Raw genomic sequence first — 26,191 nt, 5'->3', positions numbered from 1 at the left:
CACTGTTGATGATGAGTGTCCTCCACATCCTCCTGTCTTGGGCTGTCACCACATCCAAGTTCTTCATCCTCAAGTCCTCTTCTACCAGCTCCATCCATCTCTTCTTTTGCCGTCCATGCTTCCTCCTTCCTTGCATATCCATCTGCATGACCCTTCTTCCCACATATTCGTTCTCCTTCCTCATCACATGACCAAACCATCTCAACCTTGCCTCCTGTATCTTTGCTCCTAAGTTCGTAACTTTCACTGTTCCCCTCACATAGTCATTTCTCAGACGATCCTTTCTGGTCACACCGCACATCCACCTAAGCATTCTCATCTCTGCTACTTCCATCCTGCTGATGTTATTTTTCCTCAGGACCACAGTTTCTATAGCATACGTCATAGCTGGCCTCACTACTGTCCTATAGATTTTGCCTTTCAGATTGATCGGCACCCTCTTATCGCATAATACTCCAGCCATCTCCCTCCAGTTCCTCCAGCCCGCTTGTATCCTGCATCCCACTTCCTTCTCAGCTCCTCCATCTTCTTTCACTGTTGAACCTAAGTATCTAAAGTCCCTCACCTTCCTGATGACATTTCCTTCCAGCTTCAGATCTGTCTCCTGGCTGCTGCCCACTGTGCAACACATATACCGTCTTACTTTTGCTCAGTCTCATACCTCTCTCTCTTCCAGTACTTTTCTCCATCTTTCCAGTTTAGTTCCCGCTTCTTCTCTTGAATCTGCACACAACAAGATGTCATCTGTGTACAACATTGTCCAAGATGCATCTTCTCTCACCTCCTCCGTCACCACCTCCATCACAATGTTAAACAGAAACGGACTTAATGCTGACCCTTGATGCAAGCCAACTGTTACTTGAAAACTTTCCGTCTGTCCCAGACAGGTCCGAAGACTTGTCTTCACATTTCTGTACATCTCCTGCACCAACCTGACATATTTCTCCGGAACCCTCTTCTCCCTCAGACACCGCCAGACTTCTTGCCTTGGCACTCTATCGTATCCTTTCTCTAGATAATAAACGCCAGATGTAGCTCTCGTTGTTTCTCTCAAAACTTTTCCATCATCTGCCGTAACCCAAAGATAGCATCTGTTGTTGATCTACCAGGCATGAAGCCAAATTGTTCCTTTGCAATCTCCACCTCCTTCCTCAATCATCCATCAAGAACCCTTTCTAGGATTTTCATTGTGTGGGACATCAACTTTATTCCTCTGTAATTTTTACAGTCTTGTGCATCCCCTTTACCCTTGTAGATGTGGACAAGAGTACTCTCCCTCTATTTCTCGGGTATATTTTCCTGTTGGCAAACTTTCATGAACAGGTCCCACAGCAGGTCAATTCCCTCTTCCCCCAGTGCCTTCCATGCCTCCACTGGAATCACTAAAAATTGTACCTAAGTTGAAATATTTTACTTATTCTATAGATTCAGAATGCAGCTGAAGTTTTCTATGCTCCTGCCTATTTTTATAGTTTTTTTTGTCTTTTTATTGCTGATTTTGTTACAGCTGTTAATTTAGCTAGAGAATCCTGGAGACTTACTAGTTGTCTTTAGGAATACAACATCATCTGCATAAAGGAAAGAGCTAAGTCTAACACCTCCAGTTCTAATATCTGGCATAATGCCACTTTCTTTCATAATGTGATCCATATAGATGATGGATAAGATTGGAGATATTGCACATCCTTGTCTTACCCCTGATTTTACATCAAACCATCTGCCTATATTTCCTTCAGTTAAAACTACTGACTGACACCTTAAATATAGACTATGTATTATGAATTATTTACATGTAAACACAAGGTAAAGGTAATAAATTATTATAAGGCCATATATTTCAGTCTCAAAATTACAGACCATCTTCAGTTGATACAAGGTAGAATGCAAAAAATGGATTTATTTGAGATAGAATGAGCCATGTGATGTTATATTTCCAGTAACAGTATGTTCTAACTGAGAAAAAGGTTAATCATAACAATAAAAAAAAAAAAAAAAAAAATTATTTCATGCTCTACGGATCACCTGATGGATACAGCATCTTGTTAGTTTCTTGAAATTTTATGACTTCAGAAAATACCATTCTTGGTTTTAATAGTAAGTATTAAAAAAAAAAATTAATGATGCATTATTCTAATCAGACGTTCCCATATTTTTGATAACAATAAGCAGTCATTCTGATTCAAGTTCAGGAGGTGAAGCAAGGCTTCAGCGCCCTCCTTAAATAAACACTCGAATTTGTATCGACAACGATGTAGTAGGCATGTTTCAGACCAAAGAATGTTGTGGTCTGTGTCTACATGTTGAGCCAATCCAGATTTATCAGATTTCCTGTGGTAAATATATAATTGATGTTCTTTTCTATTGAGTGATCAGTTTGTCCGAAGTAGCATAGATGGCAGTCACAAGGAACTTTGTATACACCTGGGAGAGACATCAGAAAGCATCTTTTGAAGAGGGGAAATAAATTGAGAGTTTATTGATGGGTATAAAAGTAGTTATTAAATCATATTTCTTCAGAATTCTGGAAATCGGTTCTGAAACACCAGAAATGTATGGGATTGGAATTCGACATACTGTTTCCTTGTTTAGGTTAGGTTTGTAGGAGTCAAACAGGTATTGTGTAGTCCTTTCTGAGAAACCATTTAATTTCATATATTGTTTGGTATTTGAGAGTTCTTCCTGTAATTGATGAGGAGTTGAACAGTTAGTCTTAGCTCATCAAATTATAGACTATAATTTCTGAATATAAATAGATTCCTGTCTTTTGAGAAGGGTGGTGTGCTGATTGTTGAAGAATTTAGCGTCCATTGAAAGTTGGCTTTCGATAAACAGATGTAGTTAAATTACTGATGGTGAGTGAGTGGATGAAAAGAACATCTAGAAAAGATAGTTTGTTGTCTTTTTCAATTTCCATACTGAATTTGATACGAGGATGTAAAGTATTTATAGTAGCTAAAAAATTGGTAAAGTTTCTTCTTTATTGTGAGGCCACACAGCGAAAATGTCATTAAATGTGCTGAACCCAAGAAGATTGAGGGTGTATGAATGAAAAGAGGATGTCTTCTAGATGCTCTAAATAAAAGTTGGCTAGAGCAGGAGAGAGTGGACTTCTCACGGCAGTTCCTTCCACTTGGGTGTAGAATTTGTTTTGACAAACAAGGTATCCAGAATCCATCACAAATTTGAACAGTTTTACTATATCTTGAGGGAATGTTTCAGGAAGTAACTGTAATGTCTCCTTGAGAGGTTACAGCTACTTCCTGAAAGTAGCTGTAACCACTAAATAGGGATTCTATTTAGAGTGTTTGTAAATAGGGATTCTATATTTGAAGCTCACCACAAGATTAATGGGTTGTATAGAAAGTTCAATTAGAATAACACATCATTAATTTTTTTGATCATCATGTGGCTTATTCTATTTCAAATAAATTCATTGTTTGCACTCTATCTTGTATCAACTATTTTTTTGACACTGAAGATGGTCTGTAATTTTCATATTGAAATATATGGCCTTATAATAAATTATTACCTTTACCTTGTGTTTATGTGTAAATAATTCATAAAACTATGGCACAGGTTTCTCTAAAAGAAAGAATAGGCTATTTATTGTTCTGTATAATGTTCCATCTACCCCCATATAATTTAGTATTTTGAAATGCTTTTCTCTGGACACCTTGTTATATGCCTTTTCTAGATGTAAAAACTTAACTATAGGTCCTTGTTGTATTCCCATGATTTCTCAACTGTTTGTCTTACAGTTAAAATGGGATCATGATAACCTTTAGCCTGAACCCAGCTTGTTCTCCAAGTTTCTCTTCCACAATCTTTCTCAACCTCTTTTCAAGTGCTTGCATAATAAATCTTACCTGGAACACTAAGTAGAGAAATTCCTCTGTAATTATTGCATTCAGCCTTATTGTCTTTATATATATACTATGAGAGCTCTACTCCACTCATCGGGAACTCAACCTCCTGACTACCCTCTGAATTATGTAGTGCAGCTACTGTAAAACTTTTATACCTCCACATTTGAGCATTTCTGGTTGAATATCATCTACTTCAACTGCCTTTCTGCCTTTAAAGTTTTTAATACTTTTTTCTACCTCAAGCATTGATACGATGGTGGTCTGAAAAGTTTTTGACCTAACAATGAAAAAACGAATTTATAATTTCAATTTTTTTTTTTCAACATCATTTCCGTTAAGACTAATACATTTATTCCAGCACTATTATCCCATCCCTGTAGTGGTTCTCAGTAAGATCTGCAAAATACCCCTCTACAGCTGCAATCAAATCTTGATTTGAAGAAAAACGCTGACCAGCGAGGAAGAATTTTAGTTTTGGGAAGAGACAAACGTCAAGGGAGCCAAATCTGGGGAATAGGGTGGATGTTCCAACAATTCATAGTGCAGATCCCTTAATTTTCCCATTGCCAAAACATCTTTGTGGGCAGGTGCATTGTCCTAATGAAAGATGATTTTTTTCTTCTGCAAACCGGATCTTTTCTCAAGAACTTTTTCTTCTAGTCTGGTTAAAAGATCTGAATAATATTCCCTGGTTATTGTTTTACTCTTTTCAAGATAATTCATAAACAAAATGCCTTTAGCATCCCAAAACACCGATGCTATGACCTTTCTTGCTGATTGGAACTGACTCTGTCTTCTTTGGCACTGAACAACCAGCTTCTGTCCACTGTTTTGACTGCTGTTTGGATTCTGGTTTGTAATGGTGAATCCAGGTCTCATCCATAGTAATAAATTGACTCACAAAATCAGTTTTATTCTTCTTAAAATGCTCCAAGCACTGCTCAGAGATTTTCATGCGAGTGTGTTTTTGATCTGCTGTGAGCAAGCATGGCACCCATCTTGCTCAAAGCTATAGTCTCAGCAATTTCATGCACTTTGACTCGCCGTTCATCCAATACAATATCGTGCACTTGATCAATGATTTCTGGTGTTGTTACACTTTTTGGACATCCTTCACGTCCATCATCTTCAAGGCTGGTACGGCCACATTTAAACTTGGCAGCCCATTTCTTATTTGTCAAAAAAGAAGGAGAAGAGTGCCCATAAACTTTTATGAACTTCGAATGAATTTCTTTTGGCATTAAACCTTCTTTTACAAAGAATTTTATAACTGCACAATACTCAATTTTATCCATTTCAAGGGATACAGACAACTTTGCTTCAGACAGCTGTATAAAACAAACTACTTGATAGAATGATTTGCAATTTCACGTGGACGCTTAGGACAGATGTACCAATTTAGAAAAAAAAAAAATGCCGATAGTGTTTCCATCTATGGTAATTTTGTATGTGCTCCTCTTTGCATTCAAAGTAATTACTCTAGACATCTAGGCTATCCTTATCCTCAGTCACTTTTATCATCTTTGATTCCTTTTACAGTATATTTTTTCCTCTATTCTAAGTTCTTCAGTATCCTGCAGAACATTTTATCAACATCACCTGATATTTATTTTCAATACTCTTACCAAATTCTTCTCATGACTTTTGTTTAACTACTTTTCACATAGCTTAGCTGTCTTACATGTATTCTTTTAGGATATCTGCTGACTTATTTTCTAGGCACTTTTGGTATGCTTTCTTCTTTTCCAGTTCTGCTTCTTTAACTTCTTTTGTCTGTCATGACATGCTTATTTTTCTATCCTTGTAGACAACTTCACCACATACCTCTCTAGCTGAATCAGTCAATGTTTTCTTCAGAGTTTGCTACTGAGATTCCAACATTTGGTTTTTGCTTTCAAATTGCTTCAAAGTTTCTTTAATAATATTTGTATAATCAAGTCTACAATTTCCTGTAAAAGCTGTTCAACTTTAATTCTTTTTTAAAACTTTCTTATTATTAAAAATTAATTCTAAGTTAATTCTCAGCTTTTTTTTTTTTTTTTGCTTTTTTTTCAATTTTTGCTTATTAGCTGCTAGAAACGCAATTACTTTACATTAAAATATCATCACAGGGTGTTGCAATTTGCATTAGCAATTTTTATAGTCAAAATAGTGAATTTTAGTCACTGAAAATAATTAAAAATTTTTTGAGCAACTCTTGACCCCACTTCCCCAATTTGACATCTTTTTTGTTGATGTTTAGCAAAAAAAGCAGCAACTGACAGGTCATAAAGTGAAATGTACCTGTCCAACACAGAAGCAACACATACATGGACAATGAAAACAGTCGGAATACAATTTAATGGAATAACTACAATGCAGAGAGAAATAATTAAACAGCAGGTTTAATTTTTTTTTTTTTTAAACATTTCATCTCTGTCACAGAGACATCTTTAGGAATATGATGTTAAAATTGTAAAAAAAAAACACAAGAAACAATAAGTGGAAGAAATGAAATTAGACTATATAAAGACTAAAGTGTTATGAGGGGCACCCTTGACTTTTTTTTTAACGTACTTCAGGAAGCCAAGATGTGACACATTTTAGAAGCACCTTTTTAATGTTTTTTCTGAGACTTGTTGAGATCATAATCATGCGATTTATAAGTGGTGCAGTCTCTGAGTAGTACATTCATATTCCGATTATAATCAATATAATTGAGCACAACAGTAGTGTCAGCTCTAGTAATGATTATGTTGTTGTCGTTGTAGAGTTTATGTGGTGTATAGAGTTGTCCAGCAGCACCTAAGTCTAAATACTCACTAATTTTGCAATGAGATGACATAGCATTCAAAGCAAAATGGTACTATAAGTGGAATCTTTGTTTATCTTGGGAACATAATTGGCTAGCTTTACTTTAGGGACAATGGAATTATAACCTACCTGTGTTAAGTTTAAAGCAAAATTTCACTCCTAAAGCTCTGTGCATCTAGAGATGCATCAGCTTTGCTTTTCTTCATGAACAAATCACCACTACTCTTTATTCATCATCATCATCATTAAATTCCTGCCATGTACCCTCAAGGGGTGTACAGGATATGATAGTACTACATGAAAAATTTACATCATTACTAACTTCCTATCTACAATTTTCCTCCAAATCAGTCTGTAACTTGTCAAGACTCCAACATTATCAGATCCTATATTTCTATCGTCTAAGGCACTTTGTACCATATCAGTCCACCTATATCTTGGTCTTCCTCTGGGTCGTTTTCCTGCAAACCTGGCAGAGAACATTTGTTTTGCTAATCTTTCTTCGCTCATTCTGTTTAAGTGAACCATACCACCTGAGATTAGCTCTGCTAACGCATTCCTGGATGCTGACAATGTCAAGTTCTTTCCTAATATCCTCGTTTTTAATATGATATTGCCATTGATGCCATCTGTTCATGCCTCTAATCTTTCTCAGGACTCTCATATCTGCAGTCTCTAGTCTTTGGTCAAGTGTTTTACTTCTGACCTAGCTCTCAGATCCATAAGTTAAAACTGGTTTGAACACTGTCTTGTATATAGCTAATTTAGTGTTCCGACTAATTTCTTTCTTATTCCATATGGATTTATTCAGTTGACTTCCTACCATACCAGCTTTGTTGATTCTGTTGTCTATTTCCATATTTAATTTACCATCTTCACTAAAAATCGTGCCTAAGTAGCTCAAATGTTTTACTTGTTTCCCAGGTTCGACGTTCAAAACACAGTTGACTTTTTCAACGATTCTGACTATTTTCATTGTCTTTGTCTTTTTATTGCTGACCTTCATATCATATCTATTACAACAGTTATTCAATTTAGTCAGAGAATCTTGCAAACTTGTAGCAGATTTATTTAGAAGTATAACATCATCCGCATAAAGCAAAGAGCTTAGATTAACATCTCCAATCTTGATAATAGGTTTAATACCACTTTTCTTCATAATGTGATCCATATAGATAATGAATAACAGAGGGGATAATGTACATCCTTGTCTCACACCAGATTTAACATTACACCATCTTCCTGTACTTCCTTCAATTGCTGCTGACTTACAAATCAAATAAAGACTAAGTATTGCTTGATATAATGACCCATTGACACTGATCATGTCATGATCAGAATCCAGGGCTGAATCCAGCTTGTTCTTCGCCAAGCTTTTCTTCCACAATTCTTCTCAACCGTTTCTCAAATATACTGGCATAAATCTTGCCTGGAACACTCAGTAGGGAAATACCTCAGTAATTCTCATATTCAGTTTTATTTCCCTTTTTATATATGGGTACTATTTATATATGGGCTCTACTCCAATCATCAGGAATTCATCCCTCTGTCCAGGCCTTCTGAACTATGCAGTGCAGCCACTGTAAGACTTTTATTCCACCAATCTTCAGCATTTCTAGTCGAATATCATCTACTCCTACTGCCTTTCCACATTTGAAGCCTTTGATGGCTTTTTCTACTTCAAGTATGGATATGTATTCCTGGCTGTAGGCCTGTTGAGTGTTTTTTATCACTGTGCTATCACTGCTTGTTTCATTTAGCAATTTTTCAAAGTAATTACTCCATACTTCAAGGATATCTTTTTCTCCATTTTTAATGTCACCTTTATCATCTCTAATTCTTTTTACAACCCTCTTTCCTCCATATCTGAGCTTCTTCAACAACCTCCAGAATATCTTGCCACCCACTTGATATTTATTTTCCATGTTCTTACCAAAGTCTTCCCATGACTTTTGTTTAGCTAATTTTACACAGTGTTTAGCTTTCTTACATTTGTCTCTGTATTCTCTAACAGCACAGGCTGACTTATTTGCCAGTAACTTTTGATATGCTTTCTTGTTTTCCCTCACTGCCTCTTTAACTTCCTGTGGCTGCCATGGAGTTCTGATTTTTTCTATCCTTGCAGACAACCTCACCACATGCCTCTCTGGCTGAATCATTCAGGGTTTTCTTCAAGGTTTGCCACTGAATCTCCAAGTTATGGTTCTTGTTCTCAAACTCTTTAATTTTTTCTTCAATAATCTTTGTGTATTTTAGTCTACAGTTCACATCTGAGAGCTGCTCAACTTTTATTCGCTTTAAAACTTTCTTACATGTTATTCTTTTCAATATGAAATTCAATTTTATTCTGCTCAAGACAAAATAGTGATCACTTCCAATTTCAAATCCTCTGTACACTCTGGTGTCCTGCACCAGGGAGAAAACATCACCATCAACAATAATATAGTCAACGAGACTTTTCTTATTCCTAGCCTCTTCTCTCCATGTGAATTTCTGCACATTTTTATGTTGGAACATGGTTTAGTAATAACCAGTCCATGTCCTGAGCAGAAATCCAGCAGGTATTTTCCATTATTCTCTTACCTCAAGGGTTCACTTTAGTGAGTACGGGCAAGGCAAACCCGAGGTACCAGATGCTGGACCATGCCTTACTTCATGTAATATGCATCTGTTATATTATTCTGTAGACTGGTCCCTCCCCTTCTTTCTTTGCTTCTTTCTCCTCTCCTTGCTCCTTCCCCCCTGATCCTATTAGAGTATTCAAGGGCTAGGGGTGAATCTTTCCTATCTTGCTAAGTCATTTCATCTTATGCAGCCACCGAAGGAGGCATGCTAGCCTCAATAGGTGCTTGTCTCATGCCCGGATAAATGTTGAGGTTTGATGTCAGGAAGGGCATCCAGCCATAAAACTTCACTGCCAGCTTTAGCTATGATATGAGTCAAAGAGAAAATGATATAAGGCTAGGCCTTACCCCTTAAGTGATGCGCAGCCACATCACCCTACAGCTGCGAGAAGTGGACGAGGGATACCGCATCAAGGGCTGGTGCGGTTAAAGAAACGAGCCCAGCAGGCGGAGAGGATGTTGCGAGTGGGAACACTGAATGCTGGAAGAATGACTGGAAGGGGAAGAGAGGTGGCAGACATGATGAGGAAGAGGAAGTTGGACATTTTATGTGTGCAGGAGACAAGGTGGAAGGGGGAGATAGGCAAAGGAACTGGGAGATGGATATAAATTGTTATACTCTAGAGCGAATAACGAGGGAAGAAATGGAGTAGGAATTGTGGTGTGTTGCAGAATGAAGGGCGAAGTACTGGAAGTGGGTAGAAGGAATGACAGGATCATGCGAATGAAATTGGTCTTGGAGAAGAGCGGGTGGTCATATTATGTGTATATTCCCCGCAAGTTGGCTGTACAGCAGAGGAGAAAGATGAGTTCTGGAACATGTTAGATGAAGAAATGAGGGAACTGGAAGAAAATGAGATGGTGGTTGTCAGAGGAGACTTGAACGGACACATAGGGAGACAGAATAGAGACTATGAAAGGGTACATGGTGGCCACGGAGTGGGAATGATGAACCAGGAAGGAGAGGGGTTGTGGACTTTGCAGTAGCGTTTGATCTGGCAATTGTGAACTCGTTTTTCTACAAGAGGGAAGAACATTTGATAACATTTATGAGTGGTAACAACAGTTCACAAATTGACTACATTTTGACTAGAAGAAAACATCTTAAGGTTGTGACAAATTATAAAGTAATTCCAACAGATCAAGTGGCACAGCAACACCGACTGCTGTGCACAGACTTTAAAATAAGATTGACGATAAGAATCTCTGGAAGCCATGGGATGAAGACAATTAAGTGGTTTCGCTTAAAAGAAGAGAGTGTGAGGAATCGTTTTAGGGAGAGGGTGTTGGAGAGGAATTCGGATGGACTGGAAAGTGTACAAGATTGGTGGAAACATAATTCAAAAGTAATCCTGAGCTGTGCAATCGAGGTGCTTGGTGAGACATCTGGAAAGATTAGAGAGCAGAAGGAGGGTTGGTGGTGGAATAATAATGTACAAGTGGCAGTGACAGCTAAGAGGAAGGCAAAGCAGAAGTGGGATAAGTCAAGAGTGGAAGAGGACAGAGAGGTGTACAGAGAGAGAGAGAGAAAGCAAGAAACCAAGATAGTTGTGGTACAGTCGAAGGCCATGGCATATCAAGATCTGTATAATCAATTAGAAACAAAGGAAGGACAGAGAAAAATTTACCAACTAGTGAAATGTAGAAATAAAGCAGCAAAGGACATCTTATAGTAAGACAGAGTATATGTGTTGCACAGTGGGAGACGGCCAGGAGACAGACCTGGAGCTGGAAGGAAATGTCATCAGGAAGGTGAGGGACTTCAGATACTTAGGTTCAACAGTGGAAGAAGATGGAGGAGCTGAGAAGGAAGGGGAAAGCAGGATACAAACGGGTTGGAGGAACTGGAGGGAGATGGCTGGAGTGTTATGCGATAAGAGGGTGCCGATCAATCTGAAAAGCAAAATCTCTAGGACAGTAGTGAGGCCAGCTATGACATATGCTATAGAAACTGTGGCCCTGAGGAAAAATTACATTAGCAGGATGGAAGTAGCAGAGATGAGAATGCTTAGGTGGATGTGCGGTGTGACCAGAAAGGATCGTCTGAGAAATGACTATGTGAGGGGAACAGTGAAAGTTATGAACTTAGGAGCAAAGATACAGGAGGCAAGGTTGAGATGGTTTGGTCATGTGATGAGGATGGAGAATGAATATGTGGGAAGAAGGGTCATGCAGATCGATGTGCAAGGAAGGAGGAAGCATGGGCGGCCAAAGAAGAGATGGAGGGAGCTGGTAGAAGAGGACTTGAGGATGAATAACTTGGATGTGGTGACAGCCCAAGACAGGAGGATGTGGAGGAGACTCATCATCAACAGTGACCCCACTTAAGTGGGAGAAGCTGCAGAAGAAGAATTAGCTTTGCTCTTTTCTCCAAATTTTCTCCAAATATTTTTCTATGTCTGACTATCACTTCCTACTCTCAGCTATTTAGATCCCCAACAAGGACCAAATTTTCCTTTTTCATTGTGTCAGTAGCTTTCTCTAGAGCCTCAAAAAATTCCTCCACTTCTACCTTAGTAGAGCCTTCTGTGGGACCATAGGCACATTAAGTCTCATTGTCGAGTTCCCCATTCTGATATTTGCCCACATCACTCTACTTGAGACTGCCTGCCATTCATGAAGATTAGCCTCGTATTTAGTGTTGAATACTATGGCTACGCCTTCTTTTCCTTGATTGTCATTGCCTGAATATAACATTTTGTATTTATTGCTCAGAATGATCTCGCCAGTTTTTGTCTTTAATAAACATCAGTAACAATGGAAAAGAAGTAAAACTGAACAGCAGAATTAGAGAAGTACCATATTGACATGATTGGTGTGCTACTGAAACAAAGAAGGCAATAGGTGAGGTTCTTCTATATAATTGCAAAATGTTATATTCAGACATTGGTGATAGAGAAAGGAAGGAGGGAGAGTCAGTAACAAAGACATGGGACAGAGAGGGTAATTGAATTTATGAATTTTTGGCAGTCACCATCATTCACGAAGATGATGGAAAGAGTATTGCGCCGAGCTTTAGAAGGATCCGGTTATTCAACAAGAAGACAAAGAAGCTACGGAAAACATGGAAACAGAACTGGAGATCCTCATAAGTGAAGTAGAACAAGCAATCAAAAAATTAAGGAAAAACAAAGCCCCAGGTCCTGATTCAATACCAGCTGAAATGTTGAAAAACCTTGGAGAGAATGCAGTCAACTGGATACACGATTTATGCAACAAAATCTTGAAGACTGGAAGATAGCCGAATGAGTGGACCAATTTCACCATTATCCCAATCTACAAAAAAGGCAATCACAACAACTGCGAAAAGTACCGCACCATTGCCCTTATCTCACATGCCAGCAAGATTTTACTACACATTATTAAGGAGAGATTACAAAGTTTTATAGACCATCAGATCCCAGAAGAACAAGCAGAATTCAGAAAAGGTCGGGGGACTAGAGATCATATATTTAACATCAGACAAATAATTGAAAAAGCAAGGGAATTCAACTTAAGCCTTTATCTATGCTTTATATATTACTCCAAGGCCTTTGACTGCATGAGGTTGGATATCTTATGGGATATCATGCAAGAATCAGGAATTAGAATACCAAACCATCTAATAACCCTCATAAAGAACTTATATCAAGGAAATCAAGCAACAGTAAGAATTGAAAACTCACCTGCATTCCAGTTTGAAAAAGGATCATGAAGAGAATGCATACTCTCGCCATTACTATTCAACCTTTGCAGCGAAACTATAATGAAAAGATCTCTAGAAAAGTGGAATGGAGGCATTAAATTAGGTGGCCGAATAATCACTAACCTACGATATGCAGATGACAGTGATAATAGCAACAAGCGAACAGGAATTAAAATCTATCCTGAATCAATTAGAATGGGAAAGCCTAAGCCACGGTTTAAGAATAAATCAGGATAAAACGAAAATAATGATTTTAAACAATGCAGAAGAGATAGATGTAGAAGGAATTGAAATTGTCGACCATTTCAACTACCTTGGAGTGATGATAACAAAAAAAGATGGATGTAAAAAAGAGATAAGAAGAAGAATAGCACTAGCTAAAAAAAGCAATGACGAATTTAACCAAGATCTGGAAAGACAGGCACATCTCCAAAAAGACAAAAATTAAGCTTGTAGAAACCTTAGTTTTTTCATTCTTTCTCTATGCTTCTGTGTCTTGGACTATGACAAAAGATGACAGAAGAAGAATTGGGGCATTCGAGCTCTGGTGCTGGAGAAGATTGTTAAGAGTGTCTTGGACAGAAAAGAGAACAAACAAAAGTATTCTAGAAGAACTGAATATCCACACAGGACTGATAAACATAATCGAAAAGAGAATACTGCAATATTTTGGACACGTATGTAGAAGCTAAGGCAACTGCCTAGAAAAAGTAATCATCCAAGGTAAACCGTGTGGAAAAAGAAAAAGAGGAAAACCCCCCAACAGGTGGATTGACCAAATATTAAGAATCACTGAACTTAAGCTAGAACAAGCAATGAGAGGCACAGGAGAGAAAGAAATGGCGAAGCATCATCTGGAAGGTCACGAGTCCTCAGACATGAGGAGATCTGAGAGAGAGAGAGAGCGAGATGGAGGTGGGGGACTAAAAAAAGGTTTGATTATTTTAACAACTTTAAGAGGCCAAAATGTGAAATTTTTTAGAAGCCTTTTGAATGTTTTTTTTCTGAGACTTGGTGGGAACCTAATCTAGCAGTTTATAAGTGGTGTGCTCTCTGAGCAGTACATTCATATTCTGATTATAATCACTGGAATTGAGAAAACAATAGCATCAGCTTTGGCCGTGATTATGTTGTCATTGCAGAGTTAGTGCATGAAATTGGCCATGAGTGTAAACCAGCACCCCTAGTCTACGTACTTGTTTACTCATGCCACATGGAGATGACATGGCATGGCACCCAAAGCAAAACAGTATGGTAAGTAAAAGTTACATTTATCCACTTTAATACTTAATTCAGCCAACATATCACTCTGCTGCTGTATCCCCTAAAAGTATATATTTATAACTCTGGATATGTATGTTCAGACACTGTTTGCTTTTCTAAAGGATGAAATGTCCAAGTTTCTGGGAGCAAAATTCTCTGCTTCTGTATAAAGACTAGCTGAATCATCATTTGATTGAAAAAAAACATGATAAAGGTTCATGTTTTTAAAAAAACATGATAAAGTTCTTTAGCATAGATAGGATTGAACCTGGGTCTTTCCAACCAAAGAGCTTGTTTATGCCAATTGAGCTACAGAGGCTCATTTATATTTAGAAGGATAAAATATCAATTTTTTATGCATATTTTCATTAAGATATTTATTAGTGGAAAATGTAATTTCATAAAGCATTTAGCTATTTTTGAGTGCAGTGAGAAAAGTTATTTCTTTGCATCTTTTAAATAAACATCAAGAGTGAGATGCTGTGCCTTACTCTGAAGTTAGACAAATATATATATATATATATATATATATATATATATATATATATATATATTGCAGTAGGTTAGACTGTAAATGTATGCCACTACATCTATGGTGTAGGTGAAATGATTAATACATGTGTCAGGAGAGTTTTTTTTTTTTTAAATTTAATTTTTTATGCTGCAAAGACATCAAAGGTCATACTGCACCAGGACACAGATTACAGCAGTATATATGGTAAATGGTCAGTAGGACAATCACAAACATCTATACCCTTTTGCAAGATTTGAGCCTGCAGCCTCTTGGCTGCAGGTTCAAATCTTGTGTTCACTTACCTAGTGAATCACTAGATTCACTAGGTAAGTGATCTTAACTATGCTGTGCTGTTTTGTACTAAAATGATTGTAAATTTGGGGGAGGGATAATTACCATTATGCTGATTATAAAGCCATTCTTTCATGTTTTGGAAATTTTTTCTCCACTTTAGAAACTTGTATGCTGTGATGCCAACTAGTGAAATTAATACACACACATATATATATATATATATATATTGGAAAACATATTGTACATAGAATTAGTATTGTCTATCATGTCACTCACCTGTTTTTAAAGGATTGTACAATAACATTATTTATATTGATTTATGTACCAATAATATCTTTGAAAATATCAACAGAATTTTATTCTCTGACAGAAATGTAGCTACCTTAAACAAAGTAGTATTGCATTTAACATCAAGAGCTGGAACAAAATAGAAGATATTTCACACCAGTTTTTGTGCCTTTGAACTTACTACAGTATAGTTTAGCTAGTGTACTAGTAATACAGAGTTAAAAATATGAAACAAATAGTGTTAAAAAAAATGAAAATTCAATTATCAGTTTTGTTTTAAACAGATACTCAAAACATTCCATGCACAACCTGCCTCTAGCATCACACCCACCTCTAGTGATGAATCACCAAATTAGATAGCTTTGAAAATTTATAATTCAGTTATATGACTTAATGGAAGTTCAAATAATGCATAAATTAACATTTGCAAAGGCAAAAAGATTTTTATGTGTAGTATATATTAACATGATTCCATTCAGATGAAGTGAAGCCACTCAGTGGTTGAATGGCTTTACTGCAGCTCTTGGAAAAGAGACCCGAGTTTGAATCCTGCCTACATAATCCTGTCTATTTTAGATATTGACATTATAATAAGACTATAGATTTTTTAAAATTTTTTTATTTATTAACCAAAAAAAAAAAATTTTTTTTTTCTTCTGAATTTTCTAGGGTCATACTAGTCAGATTAATTGTCTGCAATTCAGTGGCAAGGATTCGTATATATCTTCAGGTTCAGGTACTGGAGATATTATTTTGCATAACATAATGACTGGACAGAGTTCTGCTCCCTTAAGAAGTCCTAAAGTACAGGTAAAGTATTTATCTGAAAAAAAAAAATTAAATAATAAAATTAAATCTAAACAAATAGGAATTCTGTATCAGCTGGTACATAGCCACCTAATCTCTAGAAAGCTTGGGTTTCTTTTCTATTCTAGGCATTATTCCACTCTACCTTATTCCCACATTTTTGCATTTCACCAACATTCCCTGAAATGACACCTTATCACTTTTAAAAAAAGGTTTTTCCTCCTCACATCACAGATCTCTTTTCCTTTGTAATCCATTCTGATATTTCTCTTGGAAGAACACATTTTATGAACAGATAGAAAATACCTCAATGGGTTTATCCCTCACCTTATAAATTTTCTCATGGAAGATTTTGAAAAACAAGCTCTTGATTCAGTCCCCTCTCAGACCTTCTATCTGGCTAAGATATGTGGATGATGTGTTTTCCATTTGGCCTCATGGCCCAGATGCATTATTCTTTCCTCTTTCACCTCAATAGTCTTCACCCTAGAATCCAATTTATAATGAAAGAGAAAACTAATAATAGCCTAGCCTTCCTGGACACTTTGGTAATAGTTTCAGTATACAAGAAATCCACTACTTACGCAAGCAGACTTTCCCACATCTACCCCCCCCCCGACAATATGGTATCATTAAAACACTAACCAATAAAGATGAGGTCTCTCTACACCACACTTTTCTATATAATAGCTACAGTTCCTACTGTATCCAAAAATATATATATCAATCCTTTCCCCCAATCCACAACCTTCTCTTCAGAAAGATTTTAGTAATGCCATCACCATCCCTTATGTCTGAGGCACTTCAGAAAAAATAACTAGAATCTTAAAAGAGCAGAGAAAGCTCAAAGAAAGAACAAAAAGATATACTGCTGTTTTGTGGACTTCCAAAAAGCATATGATAATATTGACCAAAATATAACATGGGCTGTCTTGGAATCCTATGGTGTGGACAATAAATTGATCCGCCTGCTGAAAGATATAAACAGCCAAGCACAAGCAAAAATCAGGATAGCAGGTGCGACTGGAGATTGGTTTGCCACTAGTCAAGGCACAAGACAAGGGGGGGCGGGGGGAAACCCAATATCACCAATCATCTTCATCGCACATCTGGGAAGAACACTAGATAAGATTAAAGAAGAAGGTGGAGACATTTCAATAAATGGCATGAGAATAAACTACCTCTGCTTTACAGATGACATCGTCCTGATTGAAGAAGATGCAGCAAAGCTGGAACGGACATTGTAAACACTATACACAGAAGGAAAAAGATATGGACTAAATGTAAACTTTGAAAAAAACTAAAACAATGATATTTGGACAATAGGAGTTACTGAACAGAGTTACCATAGACAGATTTCAACTGGAAAATGTGGAACACTTCACATATCTTCGATGCCGCATGACTTGGACCCTAAAAAAGAGAGAAAAATTAGAATAGCCAGAGCAACAAACTATTTTAAAAGTCATGGACAAAATAGGGAAGAGCCGAGCAATAAAGATGCAAGCTAAACTGTGCATTGCAGAAACCTGTATCTTCAGCAGCATGCTCTGTGGATGTGAGGCTTGGGTACTCCTGAGAGAATCTGAAAGGAGGATATTAGCATTTGAGAGAAAGAAGTGCTATAGAAAGATCTGGAGAATGAGCTGGATCAAGAAAGGTGAACAATGAGGAAATCTACAGACGAATACAACCAAAAGAAAACCTGATCCAGAAAATAATCAAAAAGAAATTGTCTCTTTGGCCATATATGTAGAATGAATGATGAGAGGAAAATAAAAATGCTACTGTTTGGGATGATTGAAGGAAAGAACAAAAAAGGAAGATGAAACAGAATGGAGCGATGACATTGTCAAATGGCGCAGAAACTCTCTACACAAACTGAGTCATCTTGCACAAAACACAAAATAGAATGCAATGGAAGAATCATATCAAGGTGGCATTAGACACCTATGGGCATTGGACCCATGGTTGCTGCTGATGATGAGTATTTGGGATCCTTTCAATAATATATCAAGCAATTTCAGATTTTATTTGTCCAATTGTCCAAACGAGGCATTTACAGGTCACTCACTAAAGGTAGAATGTGTCAAAATTATGTACAGTAATATCTCCACTCTGCTTGGAAGGATTTAATAAAATTTTGGATTTGGAATGTACAAAAATCTGTCCATATGGTTCAGATTTGGTTTTGGTTGGATTATTTTTCTTACAGAAATTGGACAGAAGGCATTTAAAATGAATATTAATAATTTCACTTGAATATTTTGGATTTCTTAAAATTTGTTGCCCTTTTTCCAGTTTTGGTTTTATCATCATCATCATCATCAAATTCCTGCCATGTACCCTCAAGGGGTGTACAGGATATGATAGTACTACATGAAAAAAAAAAAAAATTACATTATTAATTTCCTATCTACAATTTTCCTCCAAATCAGCCTGTTACTTGTCATCACTCCAACATTATCAGATCTTATATTTCTATCGTCTAAGGCACTTTGTACCGTATCAATCCACCTATATCTTGGTCTTCCACTGGGTCGTTTTGCTGCCAACCTGGCAGAGAACACTTCTTTTCCTAATCTTTCTTCTCCTATTCTGTTTAAGTGACCATACCACCTGAGATTAGCTCTGCTAACGCATTCCTGGATGCTGACAATGCCAAGTTCTTTCCTAATATCCTAGTTTTTAATATGATACTGCTATTGATGCCATCTGTTCATGCCTATAATCTTTCTCAGGACTCTCATATCTGTGGTCTCTAGTCTTTGGTCAAGTGTTTTACTTCTGACCCAGCTCTCGGATCCATAAGTTAAAACTGGTTTGAACACTGTCTTGTATACAGCTAATTTAGTGTTCCGACTAATTTCTCTCTTATTCCATATGAATTTATTCAATTGACTTCCCACCATACCAGCTTTGCTTATTCTGTTGTCTATTTCTATATTTAATTTACCATCTTCACTAAAAATCGTGCCTAAATAGCTGAAATGTTTTACTTGTTCCACAGGTTCTACATTCACAACACAGTTGACATTTTCAATGATTTTGCCTATTTTCATTGTCTTTGTCTTTTTATTGCTGACCTTCATACCATATCTATTACAACAGCTATTCAATTTAGTCAGAGAATCTTGCAGACTTGTAGCAGATTTATTTAGAAGTATAACATCATCTGCATAAAGCAAAGAGCTGACATTAACATCTCCAATTTTGATATCATGTTTAATACCACTTTCCTTCATAATGTGATCCATATAGATAATGAATAACAGAGGGGATAATGTACATCCTTGTCTCACACCAGATTTAACATTAAACCATCTTCCTGTACTTCCTTCAATTCTAACTGCTGACTTACAACTCAAATAAAGATTAAGTATTGCTTGATATAATGCCCCATTGACACCATATAACTGCAGCGTATTGAATAGCTTCTCTCTTGGCACCTTGTCATATGCCTTTTCCAGATCGACAAAAGTTAAATACAGATCTTTGTTATATTCCCATGCTTTCTCGACTATTTGTCGTAAAGTGAAGATCTGATCCTGACAGCCTCTATTTGGCCTGAATCCAGCTTGTTCTTCACCTAGCTTTTCTTCCACAATTCTTCTCAACCGTTTCTCAAGTATACTTGCATAGATCTTGCCAGGAACACTCAGTAGGGAAATACCTCTGTAATTCTCACATTCAGTTTTATTTCCCTTTTTATATATGGGTACTATGAGAGCTCTACTCCAATCATCGGGAATTCGTCCCTCTGTCCAGGCTTTCTGAACTATGCAGTGCAGCCACTGTAAGACTCTTATACCACCATACTTCAGCATTTCTGGTCGAATATCATCTACTCCTGCTGCCTTTCCACTTTTCATGCCTTTGATGGCTTTTTCTACTTCAAGTATGGATATGTATTCCTGACTGCATGCCTGGTCAATGTCTTTTACCACTGTGCTGACATCATCTGCTTTTTTCATTTAGCAGTTTTTCAAAGTAATTACTCCATACTTCAAGGGATATCTTTTTCTCCCGTTTTCATGTCACCTTTATCATCTCTAATTCCTTTTATAGCACTCTTTCCTCCATTCTTAAGCTTCTTCAACAACCTCCAGAATATTTTGCCACCTTCTTGATATTTATTTTCTATATTCTTGCCAAAGTCCTCCCATGACTTTTGTTTAGCTAGTTTTACACAGTGTTTAGCATTCTTGCATTTGTCTCTATATTCTCTAAGAGCACAAGCTGACTTATTTGACAGGAACTTTTGGTATGCTTTCTTCTTTTCCTTCACTGCCTCTTTAACTTCCTGTGTCCACCAGGGAGTTCTGATTTTTTTATCCTTACAGACAACTTCACCACATGCCTCTCTGGCTGAATCAATCAATGTTTTCTTCAGAGTTTGCCACTGAATCTCCAAGGTTTGATTCCTGTTCTCAAACTCTTTCATTTTTTCTTCAATAATCTTTGTGTATTTTAGTCTACAGCTCACATCTGAGAGCTGCTCAACTTTTATTCGCTTTAAAACTTTCTTACACGTTATTCTTTTCAATATGAAATTCAATTTTATCCTGCTCAAGACTAAATAGTGATCACTTCCAATTTCAAATCCTCTGTACACTCTGGTGTCCTGCACCAGGGAGAAAACATCACTATCAACAATAACATAGTCAATGAGACTTTTCTTATTCCTTGCCTCTTCTCTCCATGTGAATTTGTGCACATTTTTATGTTGGAACATGGTGTTAGTAATAACCAGTCCATGTCCTGAGCAGAAATCCAACAGATATTTGCCATTATTATTAGCTTTGCACTTTTCTCCAAATTTTCCCAAAATATTTTTGTATGTCTCACAATCATTTCCTACTCTGCTATTTAGATCCCCAACAAGGACCAACTTTTCATTTTTCATTGTGTCAGTTGCTTTTTCTAAAGCCTCAAAAAATTCCTCCATTTCTACCTTAGTAGAACCTTCTGTGGGACCATAGGCACAAATAAGTCTCATTGTCCAGTTCCCCATTCTCATATTTGCCCACATTACTCTACTTGAGACTGACTGCCATTCAAGAAGATTAGCCTCGTATTTTGTGTTGAATACTATGGCTACTCCATCTTTTCCTTGATTGTCATTGCCTGAATATAACATTTTGTATTTATTGCTCAGAAAGATCTCACCAGTTTTGGTCTTTTTTGTTTCAGTCACCCCTATTATGTCGATCTGGTACTTATCTAATTCCTCAGCTAGCTCCATTTCTTTGCCATTCAGGCTTCTTACGTTGATAGTACCGATCTTCAACTCTGGTGATGTTGAGTTGCGGTTTATTTTCAGATTTGTTCCAGTAGCTGACTTTTCGCTGTTCGCCCTGGTTCCCTGGCGAAAACAACGGGGGCCTTGTTTAACCGGGCGACGCCCCAGCCGGCATGAAATTTTGTCATGTTATACCATCATTCTATATTTTGTTTTAACCAATAAGAATACAATTTGGTCGGCTAAATCCCAAATTGCCAGCCCATCCTCGTCCGTTCAGTATCCAAGTAGATACCCAACAGGGTGCACCACGAGAAGGTGAGGATTGGACATTAGGTCAGAAGCCCTGGTCGGTTCTCCGCATTCCTTTAAAGGCTATGTGGAGGTCTCCTCTGAGTTATACAGCTTTGACCCTTAAGCAACTATTTTATTGCAAAAAAAAAAAAACTTTCTTTCAGGAAGCCCAAAATGGGACAAAGCTTTATAAACTGCACTATAATCATTGATATTTTTCATTTTTTACAAAAGAAAAAAAAAATACCATCATTGAGTAGCTATTTTTTACATACTTTGTTGTTATAGACATATGTAATTTGTCAACAATCATAAAGGTCTGATAAATCTATGGTTAATTGGTCATCTGAATGCATTGTATACTATTGTTATTTTCATTCTTTCACCTGTAGCTTCAGATTAGTTGATTAAAGATTTTTTTTTTTTTATTATTTGGCTATGATTTGATGGTACTTTTTTCCAATTCTTTTCCCCTCCTATTGTAGTTGGATAATTTTTATTGCATGATAATTCTTTCTAGCTTAATGGAATTTATTGAAATTTGGAATTACATATTATTTAGCAATACTATTTAAATTTGCAAAATTCTTTCATTCAACCATTTTAATGGTAAAACAAAATTATGTCTACAATACATTTCTGAAATAGGTCAGGGTGCAGTTGATTTGGTAACAAATAGTATCACCATACAGGACTACTATTACCTTCAAGGACGCATTATGGAAGGGTATTATGGGATGGTGGACTGTTTCACTCTCTGTAACAGTCCACCATCTATACTACTTAATTCTCTATTTTCACACACTACATCACTATCCATTATCTACATACTAATGGTATTTTTCTGTGTTAATCTGTATGTTTTGTGGCTGATTTGTTTTTATGGAGGATGAAAAAAAACAATGATTATGGAATGCACTCTTTTATTACAGTTGTCTGCAATCATTTTCTTCCTTGTTTGCCTATTTGACTAAGTATTGGTTAATGCACATGATCTCCAACCAAAAGGCTTGGGTTTAGATCCTGCCTTGGACTTGGATGTTTAGAAATTTAGAAAACAATATAACACTGGTTAAGGCAGGCATCTGACAATATGAAGTTGAACATGTAATCATTCTTGTTTAGGGATTTGGATAAGAATGATCTCACAAGATTCTAGAAAAAAAACGTAAATTTATAAATTAAGTCATTTATTTCCTACTTTATCATGTGATCTGTTAAGGTATAATGCTTAAGTCTTGATATTACATGTTCATAAAATCAGATTCCATATGTGCTTTCCTTCTAATTTCTAGACCATTCATCTGTAATAATTTATATTTATCTAACTTAAATTATGAAATAATTTGATTTAATCAAGAATCTTACTTTTCTGGAAGAGACCACAAACGAATCTTATTTAGTAGGCAGACAGAAGGAAAGAAACCAACATTTGAACTAGAGAGAAGTAGAAAAATTAGACTTCTTTAAAATATGATTTTCTCTGAGATGCTTTTAATGTAAGAGATGTTTTTATGATGAACATTTTCCAATAAGGCATTTCTGAGGAGAATAATTCATTAATCCCCTGTTGATTGTTAAGATGTTAATTGCCTTTAAAAAAGGAATCTCGCATAAGACATTCATATTATAACATAGAATAAAAGCCAAAAGGCTATTTTTCTGGCAACCTTAATAATAATAAAGGGGATACAAATCCTTTGATGTTTATCTGCCAGTAAGCGAAACTCTAAGAACTAGGACTAAGATCTATGAGTTTCATACCGAAAAACTATCGGCAAATCCAAGTGTAAGTAACCACTTGGTAGTACAACACCAAGGCAACTCGTATCAAAGGTGTAGCAAGCTCCCTCACTATTCTTGATATTTTCTCATAATGTAAAAACACAGCCCCTAGGGGATGTAATACTGTAATTACATTATGAGGAGAGGTCACTACCCAGACCGGTTTCAACCTTTTTTGAGGTCTCATCAGTGAGTAGGTAGACCTTGAAGATATCAAAGTTTAAGTGAAAAGAACTTACATACCTTCACTATACGAATGCCATAAAGGTGTGCCTGTATGTTATAACATAGAATAAAAGCCAAAAGGCTATTTTTCTGGCAACCTTAATAATAATGAATGGGATACAAATCCTTTGATGTTTATCTGCCAGTAAGCGAAACTCTAATAACTAGGACTAAGATCTATGAGTTTCATACTGAAAAACTATCGGCAAATCCAAGTGTAAGTAACCACTTACACCATGGAGTTCTGATTTTTCTATCCTTGCAGACAACCTCACTACATGCCTCTCTGGCTGAATCAATCAAGGTTTTCTTCAAGGCTTGCCACTGAATCTCCAAGATTTGGTTGCTGTTCTCAAACTCTTTCATTTTGTTTTCAATGATGTTTGTGTATTTTGGTCTACAGTTCACATCTGAGAACTGCTCAACTTTTATTCGCTTTAAAACTTTCTTACATGTTATTCTTTTCAGTATGAAATTCAATTTTATCCTGCTCAAGACTAAATAGTAATCACTTCCAATTTCAAATCCTCTGTACACTCTGATGTCCTGCACCAGGGAGAAAACATCACTATCAACAATAACATAGTCAATGAGACTTTTCTTATTCCTAGCCTCTTCTCTCCATGTGAATTTGTGCACATTTTTATGTTGGAACATTGTGTTAGTAATAACCAGTCCATGTCCTGAGCAGAAATCCAACAGGTATTTTCTATTATTATTAGCCTTGCTCTTTTCTCCAAATTTTCCCAAAATATTTTTGTATGTCTGACAGACAGTCATTTCCTACTCAGCTATTTAGATCCTCAACAAGTACCAAATTTTCCTTTTTCATTTTGTCAGTTGCTTTCTCTAAAGACTCAAAAAAATTCCTCCACTTCTATCTTAGTAGAACCTTCTGTGGGACTGTAGGCACAAATAAGTCTCATTGTCCAGTTCCCCATTCTGATATTTGCCCACATCACTCTACTTGAGACTGCCTGCCATTCAAAAAGATTAGCCTCATATTTAGTGTTGAATACAATGACTACTCCTTCTTTTTCTTTGTTGTCATTGCCTAAATATAACATTTTGTATGTATTGCTGAGAAATATCTCACCAGTTTCTGTCTGTTTTGTTTCGGTCACCCCTATTATGTCGATCTGGTAATTATCTAATTCCTCATCTAGCTCCATTTCTTTGCCATTCAGGCTTCTTATGTTGATAGTACCGATCTTTAACTCTGGTGATGTTGTGTTCGGGGTGTTTTATCTACAAAATCTATCATACCTCTTCATGAACACATTAGCAGACAAAGAGCTAACAACTGACTCTGGCAACCCATCCCATTCATTCATAACTCTCCAAGCAAAAAATCTAGTTCTCATGCCCTTACTAACCACACTTTTACTCAACTTCCAGGGATGACCTCTTGTTCTAACCCCCCCCCACCTCTAGTCAAGTGCTGAAACATTTCCGCTGTATCAATCCTATAAAATCCTTTAAGGAACTTAAATGTTTCTATCATATCTCTTCTTTTTTGCCTATCAACTAACTCCTGCAGTCCATACTCTCTCAATCTATCCTCACAGGAAACATTCTACAGACTACTCGTCATCTTGGTTCCTCTCCTTTGAATCCTTTCTACCAATTCCTCATCTATAAGAAACCTAGGAGACCAGACCTGAGCACAGTAATCCAGATGTGGATGTATCAAGGCCTTATGAAGAGGAATAACAACTTCCTTATCTCTACTTGTTAGTATGTTCTTCAATAGCCTAGTAAACTTAAATATTAAGCTACCTTATGAATATAACATACTAAGCTACCATAGCAAACATGTCTTATAAACTTCAACTCACTGTCTACCACACCATCCCTAAATCTCTAGCTTCATCTATTTCCTGGAGTACAGTGCCATCAATGTGATACACAGCTTGCAATCTATTTATTCCAAAATGTATAACTTTACATTTCTCCACATAAAACTGATACCTATTATCTTTTGCCCATACTGACAGCATATTTAAATCATTCTACAAGCTCTGCACATTTCCTTGATTCATTATAACTCTACCTAATTTTGCATCATCAGCAAACGACTGAATATTTCCTTTCTGGTTATTTCCTATATCATTTATGTACAAATTAAACAGTAGTGGTCCTAGCACTGAACCTTGTGGCACACCACTAGTTATGGGCTTTTGCCTAGATTCTGCTCCTCTGTATACCACTGTCTGATATCTGTCTAGCAGCCACTCTCATCCACATACCTAATGTCATATCTATCCCCATTATCCCCATTTATTCTAATTTGCATAGCAGAGCTCCATGTCATATTCGATCATATGCGTTTGCAAAATCCAGCTGAATCATCACGTAGCCATTTCCTTTATCCAACTTAGCTGTCACTCTATTATAAAAATTAATAAATTACTAAGGTATGACCAGCTCTTCACAAATTATTATTATCCTTATATAGTATTATTAGGCCTTCTCCGCCACCCGATTGGGATGGAATATTGCATGTAGCTA

At 36.6% G+C, this 26,191-nt stretch overlaps 1 protein-coding gene across 1 annotated transcript in view; it reads left to right on the top strand.

Moving 5' to 3' along the window:
- LOC150101817 (protein NEDD1-like) overlaps positions 1–26,191 on the top strand; it is a 193,866-nt gene that overhangs the window by 29,433 nt on the left and 138,242 nt on the right. The window contains exon 4 of the mRNA XM_090399912.1: positions 15,997–16,137. Within this exon, the coding sequence (XP_090256038.1) occupies positions 15,997–16,137 (141 nt within the window). The remainder of the gene's footprint in view (positions 1–15,996; positions 16,138–26,191) is intronic.

The sequence above is a fragment of the Typopeltis vanoorti genome, chromosome 11 (assembly GCF_054136105.1).
Source record: "Typopeltis vanoorti isolate ZY-2024b chromosome 11, IOZ_Tvanoo_1.0, whole genome shotgun sequence".
Lineage (NCBI taxonomy): Eukaryota > Metazoa > Arthropoda > Arachnida > Uropygi > Thelyphonidae > Typopeltis > Typopeltis vanoorti.
Note: the sequence above shows the minus strand (reverse complement) of the source record. Positions and strands in the feature narration are given on the sequence as shown.